Source organism: Prosopis cineraria, unplaced genomic scaffold (genome assembly GCF_029017545.1).
Source record: "Prosopis cineraria cultivar Desert tree isolate PC_DT_omini unplaced genomic scaffold, ASM2901754v1 PC7, whole genome shotgun sequence".
NCBI lineage: Eukaryota > Viridiplantae > Streptophyta > Magnoliopsida > Fabales > Fabaceae > Prosopis > Prosopis cineraria.
The window spans coordinates 26,378,449-26,390,231 of record NW_026555338.1 but is presented as its reverse complement, the minus strand read 5'-3'; the positions used below and the strand labels follow the sequence as shown (position 1 = coordinate 26,390,231).

General features: G+C 26.8%; 1 protein-coding gene across 1 annotated transcript; it reads left to right on the top strand.

The window, feature by feature from the left end:
- Positions 1–2,633: 2,633 nt before the first annotated feature.
- On the top strand, positions 2,634–7,320 carry LOC129315924 (WAT1-related protein At5g07050-like). Its single transcript, XM_054960087.1, is given in 9 exon segments — positions 2,634–3,008; positions 3,115–3,177; positions 3,555–3,671; positions 4,085–4,101; positions 4,104–4,148; positions 4,151–4,353; positions 4,845–5,006; positions 5,809–5,960; positions 6,843–7,320. Coding segments are annotated over 9 exon segments (1,287 nt in total). The 5' UTR covers positions 2,634–2,796; the 3' UTR covers positions 7,159–7,320.
- The last annotated feature ends 4,463 nt before the right edge of the window (positions 7,321–11,783 follow it).

The window sequence follows — 11,783 nt, the reverse complement described above, 5'->3', positions numbered from 1 at the left end:
TTATATATGGTGCCTATTACAATTTATAACTCATGCTATAAAATATTCCCTGTTTACTCCATATTTACATAATTGTCATTCAATATATTATTATCATAGTTTTTTATATATTGACGCAAAAATTATGTCATTAAAATTAATTAGTATTGTGTATTTATGTTCGCTAAAAAAACAATGCATTACAATTTCTCATTTAGTTTAAATTATATATATATATTGATCTATTTTTAAAATATTTCAAGATGATCTCTAATGCCAGTAGAAAAAATATATTCCTTTCATTCAAAAATATAAGATATTTTTAAAAAGTTAGATGTTAGAAAATATAAGACATTTTTAATCTTTTGAGGTATTTTTCTCTTTTTTTAAAAGTGTTCCTATTAATAAAAGACTTTATATTTATTATAGGGTGTTTAATAGAAGTAAATATAAAAAAATATAATTAGTTTAAAAGTATGTAATTACTTTATTAGAGAATGAACTTAGGTTAAAAATGTTTTATAATTTTTAATGGAGGGAGTAAGTCATTTTTTATTAAGTTGATAAATGTCATACAGATTTTAAAAGAGTAGGTTATACCGAAAAGTGAAAACTTTACATATCGCTCCTACTTCATAATTAAGATCAAATTGAAATTAATTTCATTTTTTTCACTAAATTCTTTCAATTTTCTTTGTTATATTAGTCACAGTGTTTGAGACGTGAGGATGATCCCAAATACTTAGTGACTCAGATTCTCACCAAATCCCCATTACAGTACCACGTGTATCCCACTTCTCTCTTCTTTTACATATTATCAATGTCATTCTTCAAAAAGTGCAAGTTTATATATATATTATATATATATATTCTAATAAGCATATGGATAATTAATTATGATCATATAATAAAAGAGAAATAATTAATGCGATAATAAACTTTATTTTTTTTCAACAGTGAATCCCGATCCCTAGCTATAATCAAGTTTTATAATAAAGCGCGTACGTAATTATTTTTTATTATGATCATATAACATAATTTTTGTGGCTAACAGTAACACCTTATCGACTCTTTAAATTTTCATTAGTGGAATACATATGTGTAGCATCTAATTAATTTATTATTGCTAATCTAAACTTCTCATCATTGCTACGATTAGCATAATTATTAGAATTAATGATTATAGAAAGAAGTGAAAATATATATATATAGTTTGAACTAATGGGAACAAGAGGGGTCATCATCAGGTTAATTAATTAATTGTAGATTTTAAAAATATTATGAAAACTAAACAAAGAGAAAGATATTAATCAAAGTACCAATCCAATTCAAGCTGTGTAAGAGGGAATTATTCTCTTAATTGTATGTGAAGTAAGAAGATACAATATTTTCGAATTGAAGTTCATAATCAGTTCTCTCAAAACGTTATTCTGCGGTATAAAAGAGGAGAAATATGAATCATTTGAAGACCAAAATTTGTGAAATTAAATATATTTTGAAGTAAAGAAAAGTGAATAAAAATAGAGAATATATATATATATATATATATATAAAAATAAGTCTCATACCCCTATGTGGTTAGTCACTACTTATGTATCAATCCAAATTCAATCATTGTTAGACTTAAGGTGATGATTTTCATAAATCTGTTTTTACTTATTATAAATGCCATTCACTATTTTTATTTCCAGTGACCATAAGTTATTGATGGAAGTTCAATTGATCTGCGTTGTTTTTTATCTTCTCATCTTAACTTAATTAATGTTAATTTCATTTCATTTTTGTTTTGGGGCAAGCATCAGTAAAATATTCATCCACACAACCACTATATATGCATATTTTCCTTTCCTTTCACTTTCTTTACTTTTGGGTTGAGTTTTGATACTCATCACAATTCATAGTAATAAGATTTGGGCTATTCACAATTAATTTAAAAATATAAATTTAAAATTTTTTAATGTGTAATTTTAGATATAATTTTTTAAATAACAATTTTAAATTCTATATCTATTAAAATAATAATTTTTTTAAAAAATATAAAAATGCAAATTTATCAATTAAGGATCATCCCTATTTGATTTGGATGGTTCAAATAGGAGCTGAAATGGAATCCCTCTTGATTTCCTATCTCAGCTATCATATTATAATTTGAATTATTCAAATTTAACAAGACATACTATACAGTATCAAGAGGTATTTAGTTCAATTGATTGTTGAAATTGAATAAATTAATCTTGAAGTCTTGTACTCAAATTCTAGGATATGTATTTGAGTTAAATAAACATGCCCAATGTATCCCTGAAGTATCTGTGAGGACATTGTTGATAATAATAGTCTTACATAATGGGAATTCAGATTAGTCTAGACAAGAGGTGATAATATCCTCAACAGTTGAATGATGAATTTTTTTTTTTAAAAAAAGATGCACTCACAGTATGCAAGTAGACCCTGCTACATCTAGTTGTGATTGATTTTGTTTGTTTGTGGGGTGTGAGAGAGAGAGAGAGAGAGAGAGAGAGAGAGAGAGAGAGAGAGAGAGAGAGAGAGAGAGAGGAGAGAGAGAGAGAGTGATTGAGAGGGCTTTAATGAAAATGAGAATGATAAAGTGGAGAGGAGGAGGCTGGTATAAATAAAGGAGGCATCCCAAGTATAGTTCTTAGGACGAAACACTAATACTTCTTCAAAGAGACAGTGTTCTTCCTCTTCAATTGTTATTTTCTCCATTAACAACTCTATCTATCTAACGTATATACCCCTCTCTCTCTCTCTCGCCAAACTCTATCCTTCATCACCATCTTCTTCTTCTCTGCTGTAAAAATGGCTTCTTCTGAGAAGCTTGGAAGCTGTGGGAAGTTCCTGGAGAGCTCAAAACCCTACTTCGCAATGATCTCTCTACAATTTGGGTACGCAGGAATGAATATTATCACAAAGGTGTCTCTGAACCAAGGCATGAGCCACTACGTCCTCGTCGTTTATCGCCATGCTTTTGCCACTGCTGTTATCGCTCCTTTTGCCTTCTTCTTTGAAAGGTCTATATATATATATATATATATATATTATATTCGAGCCTTTTTGTTTAGTTATAATCCATCACGTATGTTACTCATACTGTCCTTGTCGTCTGTAATTTTCCAGGAAAGCTCAACCCAGGATAACTTTCAGAGTTTTCATGCAAATCTTCATACTTGCTCTCCTTGGGTCAGTCCCTTCAATATCAATAATCAATAATTTCCTCAAAAGCTAAAAGTTCCTAAATATGTTACTTTCTTATCTGTTTTTCTTTTTTGTCAGTAAATAGATAATAACACAATGGCTAAATGTCGCATAATTGTACGTTTATCTTAAAAATTCCCCCACTTTAGTTTTGTCATTGTTATAATTAACTTAGTTTCTCTTTCTCTTTCATAATAGAAGTTATTCATTTTGAATTAATAAAATTTTGTCGTTGGGATTAATCATTTTCCTACCAAAAAATTTATAATTATACATGTATGCATATGCAAGAGCGAGCACACTAATATAATTGATCCATTAACAAGAATCTTAATGGGTTTTTAATGATGTGTTTTGAACAGGCCAGTGATTGATCAAAATTTCTACTATGCTGGGTTGAAATTTACATCCCCAACCTTCTCATGTGCTATGAGCAACATGCTTCCTGCAATGACTTTTGTGATGGCAGTATTATGCAGGTAAAACATTCTTATCTTTTTTTTTATCCTTTAATTTTACACAAAATTTATTTTTTATTTTAAATTTTATAAAATATTTTTTCAATTCTCTAATCCTAACACAATCCATTTTATTAATAAAAAATGTTGACATTGAACTTAATTTCAAATATTGATGAAACATTTTCATCAAGTGTTAACATATTAGGTTTAACTTTCTCTTAAAAAATAACAATGCATGATTAACACAAAGAATTATTATTTGAGACCAACAATATTAGACTTAAATTAAATGAATGAAAATATAGTTTATAAAATTAAGGGATCAAATTGAAATATTAGATGGCTGATTAATGTGCACTTTTGCTTTAAACAACATTAATTATATGTATATTTTTGTACTGATATATTGTTGGTAATATATATAAATATAGGATGGAAAAGATAAATGTGAAAAGGTGAGATGCCAAGCAAAGATAATGGGAACATTAGTGACAGTTGGGGGGCCATGTTGATGACACTATACAAAGGCCCTATTGTGGAAATGGTTTGGGCCAAACATCTTCACAATGATCTTTCCCATCACAAATCCAACTCTTCTTCTCCTTCTGCAAATTCTAACATTGCTGACAAAGAATGGTTCATTGGCTCCATCTTCCTCATCATTGCCACTCTCGCTTGGGCCTCCCTCTTCGTTCTTCAAGTAAGGCTTCTTCTGATCATTGGCTTATAAGAAATAAATAGAAAAGATTGATTTTATTGATTGATTGACAATATATATAGGTTTAAATGACAAATTGGATTTTAAACTATAAATTACGGTGGTTAAAACTCTAAATTCATCTTGGTGCAAAGTTTCCTTAGACCTTTCAAAACGGTGCAATATTACCTCGACCTTAACAAATATTAATTTTGATCATTAGTTGATCAAAAAATTTAAATATAATCTTTTAGGTCCTTGTGTATAGTGTTTGGTTTTTATTTATAAGTTTTAGATCCTTTTATTTAATTAACTTTTGTGAATGGTAAGGGCGACATTTCACTATTTCTAAAAGTTGAAGAAGAATAATATTGCACTAAAAATGAGTTAGGGTTACAAACATTTTGAGACCTATAATTTAAGGATGAAATTGCCATTTAATCCTTCCATGTGTGTGTGTGTGATTGTAATTAATTAACTAATTATTTGTGCAGGCCAAAGCCCTAGAGACATACAAGAACCATCAGCTAAGCCTCACATCATTGGTGTGCTTCATAGGCACACTTCAGGCCGTTGCTGTTACATTTGTCATGGAGCACGACCCTTCTGTGTGGAGAATTGGTTGGGACATGAACTTGCTTGCTGCTGCCTATGCTGTAAGCTAATGTTCCTTCAATTAATTACTTCCTCTCACTTTATGTGTGTGTGTGTGTGTGTGTGTGTGTGTGTGTGTGTAGCTCAATAGGATTTTGGTTTTAAATCATTTGAAATCTTTGTTTTGATTTCATGCAAGTGTCACTTCACTCTTTTTTGGGCATATATAACAGACAATGTGATCTTGGGCAGGACAAGATTGAAATTCTTGTGCGATTAATGCTATTTGGTATAGGTAGAAAAAAGAAATTATACAAAAAAAAATGAAAAATGCATCTATCTCATTTTTTAAAATATTTTATCCTTTTTTTTTAGGAAACACTTTTCATATGCCAAATATTGTCTTAGACTATATGGAATCTAGACTCCAATTACGCGGTTTTAGATCGACTCCATTTAATCTAAAGGGTTTAATTTAAATTTTCATGTCCTGCACAAGATTGAGAGAATTATATACAAGTTTTAAATAAAAAAATTAATTACCTAAGATCCTAACTACCTATAGATATATAAGTTTGACTTATAATTGAAACTGAGAAAAAAGTTATTTTTTTATTTGAGATCTGTTTGTAATTCTTTCTATAATTCATTTATTTCATATAAGTGTCGCATATATTTCTTTTTTTGCTTTTACGAGTATACATGACAAGCTAAAAACTACATAAGACTGAAACCCCTTGGATTAAATTACTTACATTTAATTGATTTCCAGCTTTACTTTTTTGCTTTTTTGGATATTGTGTGCCTTAAATTAATCAATGATTCTGATTATTAAATTTAATATTTTTTATGTCTATTAATTAGGGGATTGTGACATCAAGCATATCATACTATGTTCAAGGTTTGGTGATAAAGAAGAAAGGGCCTGTCTTTGCCACTGCCTTTAGCCCTTTGATGATGATTATTGTGGCCATCATGGGCTCCTTTATCCTGTCTGAACAAATCTATCTTGGAGGGTAATTCATTAATTTTCTTAATTATTTTATTTAATTATTATGCATAGATGTTGAAAATAAATTTAACAAGAAGTTTATAACCATGCTTAAATGCTCATTCATACACATAAAATGATTATCCCTTTTCATTTAGTACATTGATCCTTCACTACCTAGCATCACTAATCAATGTTCCCTAATCAAATCAAAACTAGATCAATTTTTTTTTTAATTTCATTGGAGTTACTGAATCTCGTTCTCTTGTTTCAAATTTTATAACCTTTCTTGTAATAATAAGGGATAATAAAAAAAATATATCCTTTAAGTTTATTTTAGTTATTGATTTGGTCTTAGGAGTTCAATTTTTATTAATCAAGTCCTAACAATTTCATAACCAAATATAATTAGTCTTTATGATTTGAAGGGGTAATAACATACACCATTGCAATTAACTATATGTATATTTAGATATAAAACTCTTGGAACTTGATTGATATATAAAGATTTCATTTTAAGGACGGAATTGACAACTGACAAACTTAGAGGATAAATTTTTTTATTACCCCTAATAATAGTAATATATATATTGCACAAACTTTCATTGAATTTTTTTATTCGCATAGACTTTCTCTTTATTTAAAAATTACACAAATCTTTCCAAAAGAATGATGGAGATGTTTGTAATTTCAGAAAATTAAAATTTTGAGGGAATTATTTCCATTTCAAAAATAAAAGGGAGGGATGTGAATATAATTTTTTAGCAAAATCATGTTGAGCTTCCCTAAGTTTCATTGCTTGGTTTTATTTTATATTCTAAATTGCTGGAATATTGTATGTTTTTTTAATTATAACAAAGTTTTATTATATATTTTGGCTAACAAAAGCAATATATATCCAATGCAGTGTGATTGGTTCAATCTTGATAGTGATAGGGCTATACTCAGTCCTATGGGGAAAGCACAAAGAAAGCATGGAGGCCAAAGTGATAGAGACTGATCAAGAAATTCCACCAATATTGCCTCTAAAGGCTCCGAATAATTATCATAGCAATAAAAATAACAATGCACATTTATCTGAAGATAATCAATTATTCAGCAGTACTGTTTCAAAAGCTGAGAACATTATTTCAGAAGCCACTCATAATAAAAATAATAATAATGATAATAAGTCTCTATCTTCTTTTGTTCTTAGCTTGCCTTTGACTGAAACCAAAGCTTGAGAATTTAATTTTCCATCCTGTTATATAGGATAATGCTCTTCTTTTCGTTTTCTTTCATTTGTTTTTGTTTTTGATTAGTTTTTAGTTTTTGATAATTAAGATATGTAGTGATCTTGTAAGAACTGTAATTCGAGAGCAATGAGAATAATATATTTTGAAGGTCATGTATGCTGCACAATTAGCGTTTGGCAAGTCTATTACTTGATGTTGATATCAGTTTTAGTATACTTATTAAGAATTTGATTCTTATCTCTATATGCTCCTTTATTCCAATTTAAAGTAAAAAATTTAGGCCTATTTTATTATGAAAAAATATATATTTTCATGCTCTGTTTGCTGGCATAGTTATGGAAATTTCTTTCACTTTTTCTTTTATATTATTCGAGGGAGAAAAGCTATAGTATGATTCAGAACTCACTTATTTTTACTTTTATAATCTACTCTCTTCGCTATTTTTTATGTTGGATGTTAAAAAATATTAAACATTTTTAATTTTTCAATTGTAATTTATGATTTTTTTTAAAAAATACCTTTAATAAATAAATCACTTAACCCTTTACCTTTAAATAAGACACCTTATTGAATAAAAGTAGGAATCAAAAAATAATGTTAGTTTGAAAATAATTAATTTATTTATTAAAAGATGTGATTTGATTAAAAATATATTATATTTTTTTAATGGAAGAAGCATACAGAGTAATTTAAAATTTTGAATACATACCATTGTTATTTGTTCACTCAAGGGCACAAACAAATATTTAAAGAATTAATCTACATTTCAAAGTTCCCTTAACACAAGGACTTGCATTTGCATTTCATTGACCATCATGTAGGTTTAATTAAAATGTACCATCGTGGAACCTTTATTTATTTTTATCCTCTATGATTTAATTTGTTTATACTTCTCAAGTATACATGCATTATTTCTTTCATTTAATTTTTCCTAGTTCATTGCGTGAGCTCATCATTCAATTCAACATGCTAGATGAGTTCACGCATTTATGGAAGAAATATTTAGCTAGGTAGGTAACTCAAATATGTTCTTCAATTTATGTGTGTGTATGCAAGTTGGCTAAGTCCACACATAATATACATTATTAATCACTCTTAATTTATTTTGTAGTAGAAATTGATTTATACCTTTTTTTTAACAACAAGTTTTAGTAAGTTGAGTCACGAAGACTCACTATGGGCATGTCATATTTAGGCTCAAAGAGTTTTTAGAGAGCTACTTACAAATTGGCTATCAATAAAATCCTCACATCAAAAATAAAATTTGAACATATGATAATCTTGTAAATTATGGGTTAAATTATTAGCAATGGAACTAACTTTTAGATATGAAAATATGAGTTAGGTTGTATAGATTCGTCTAAATAACCAGTCATATGGGTTAAGTTATAAGCTAAAAAAAATTGACCTAAATAAAAATAATTTTTTTTGCCTGAATTAAATAACTCATGAACCATATAGGCAAACTTTGATGGGTTAGAGTTTGCTTATTTAATCCATATTATTTCTTAAAAATAATAATAAAGAAGAACGTGAAGTGTGGTAGATTCATGACTTTTGATAAATTGATGGGCATAATTTAGTTGATTCAGTTCGTATATTTTATACAAACATTATAGGTTAACATTTTGTTATATTTAAAATGAATCATGACAATGCTTGAATCTAATCCAGTCAAATATAATGACAATATTTTGGTTCTTATAAATCCTATGGATTTTTTTTGGCTACTTTAAAATCATTACATTTTTAAATTCTGACAATGTAAATTATAATATTTTAAAACGTGTAATTTAAAGTTGTCAAACATTCATGACAATGATCATATTTTGTTTATAAAAAAGAGACTGAAATATATCAACTATGTTATATGAGTCAAATATAACATAAGGTCCTTGAGTTTTCCCTCTCTCAATTATTGATTTAATACTTGAACTTTAACTTAAAACAACTCTATTTCTATAATTTGTTAACTCAAACAACTCAATTTTTATAGTTTGTTGATTTGATATAACTTAGTTCTTATAAATTATAAATCATTCATGATCACAAATGAAAGTATTATGTTTATGGTGATATAAACCAATAACAAAATGGAAAATGCTGAAAATTACACAAGTTATTAAACGATCATGTTTATGATCAATATAAATTAAAATTAAACAAAAATAATAAAGACAAAAAAATCAATTAAAATGACAAAGTATGAATCCCACTACAAGCTGTCAAATATCTCAAATCACAAAATTGGAATATTATTTATATATTAGTCAAATGCATAAAATAACTCGCTACAAAATTTAATATATACAAATATATGGATTCTCCAACCCACAAATGTTCATCAATTAGCATCGTTATCAATAGCTGGCAACTCTAAAAAATTATTACTACTACCTACCAAAGATCCTATCCAACAAAAAGGTCAAATAAAGCGTCCAATGTGGAAATATGTGTTCAATCATTTGCTTCTCTTCTAAATAAATTACTGTTGTAAAAAAAATAAAAAAATAAAAACAGTTTTTAAAAAGTCCTTTTATCTTGTCCGATATTCATCAGCTATTGACCTTTTACAAAATTCAAATTGTTTATGTTTCAATATTTTAATTTATGTATGGAAAAGTGATCAGTCAATCTCCAAAGGGGGGCATTTAATAGTCAAAAGCAAATTGTTCACCACTTAATTGTCAAATTTAATTTAATTATATACATATATTTAAAATTTTTTGACCAGAGTATATATATATATATATATATTTAAAATTTGAGACAAGTCCTGCTATTTTCTATAAATGATTTATAATTATTGACAAAGCAATGCTTTCTGAGTTTTTATATCTGTATTAATTAATTTTACATTTATATTAATATATTGATAATTCAAAAGATGGATTTTCAAAAAGTGGTGCATAAAAGTTGATTCAGTCATGTATAACTCAAGTTTATCAGAAAGATGGCAATAGAGTCTCAGAAGATGGAATTAATGATAATTACATTTTCAATAAATTTTTTAAAAAATTGAGTTGCAAATATTGATTTGATCAATTACAAAAAAAATTTAAATTATAATCTAAGAGTTACATCCATTTAAAATGTCTCATTTAAAATTAAAACTCTTGATTTTATAATTATTTAAATAAATATTTGCAACTTACTCTTCACATGATCTTATTGAAAACATAATTCTCATTAATTTTTTAGGACTTAATGTCTCCTACTTTATCAGGTGGTTGAGGGAAAAAATGACAATATTATTTTTTATAAAATAATTTATAAATATTTTAAACATGAGAAAATTGAAATTAAGAACTTAGGCATATCACAAATAATCAATCATGACCACAAAAATTTGAAATTGAGTCTTAGAATTATGATCCTTTTTGTAGTTCTAAAAATAATAATTTGACCAAAATACTACTGTCTAGTGATTAAGTTTGCAAGTTTAAAGGTGTAAAAAAAAAACTCAAATAAAGTGTTTTGATAACCCATTTCAACTAAATTTTCAATTCAATTAAAGTAATTTTAGTATTTGCAAATTTTAAATCGGCCAATTACAAATGTAGTGATCAATTTTGTAAATCTGAAAGTTAAAAAAAATTTCAACTTAAGTAAAGTGATTTTATAATTCCTTTCAATTAAATTTTCAACCTAACTAAAATAATTTCAGGACTAGCAAAATTTAAATTTTTTAAAGTGTTATTTTTAAAAGAAAAAATTATTCTTTTAGTCCTTTAACTTTTAACTCACATGTAACTCAGTCCATCAATTATAACTCACTATAATTCAATCCCTCAATCATGATTCACTATAATTCAGTCCCTCAACTTTTGTCTCACTTATAACTTAATCCCTATTTTTTATTTTTTTAAAAAAATTTTCTTATCAAATAAAAAGAATAAAGGAAATGTTAATATTTTGCTCTAAAATGTTCTTCTCTTATTTTTTGATGTGGGATCTAAACTAATATAAAAATATAAAACTAATAAAACTTGAGGGATTGGATTAAAAATGAGTCAAAAGTTGAGGGATTGAATCATAAACGAGTTATAGTTGAAAGATTGAATTGTAGTGAGTCATAGTTGAGAGACTGAGTTATAAGTCAAATAAAGTGATTAAGTTTGCAAGTTTAAAGGTGTAAAAGAAAAAACTCAAATAAAGTGTTTTGATAACCCATTTCAACTAAATTTTCAATTCAATTAAAGTAATTTTAGTATTTGCAAATTTTAAATCGGCCAATTACAAATGTAGTGATCAATTTTGTAAAGCTGAAAGTTAAAAAAAAATTTCAACTTAAGTAAAGTGATTTTATAATTCCTTTCAATTAAATTTTCAACCTAACTAAAATAATTTCAGGACTAGCAAAATTTAAATTTTTTAAAGTGTTATTTTTAAAAGAAAAAATTACTCTTTTAATTCTTTAACTTTTAACTCACATTTAACTCAGTCCATCAATTATAACTCACTGTAATTCAGTTCCTCAATCATGATTCACTATAATTCAGTCCCTCAATTTTTGTCTCACTTATAACTTAGTCCCTATTTTTTATTTTTTTAAAAAAATTTTCTTATCAAATAAAAAGAATAAAGGAAATGTTAATATTTTGCTCTAAAAT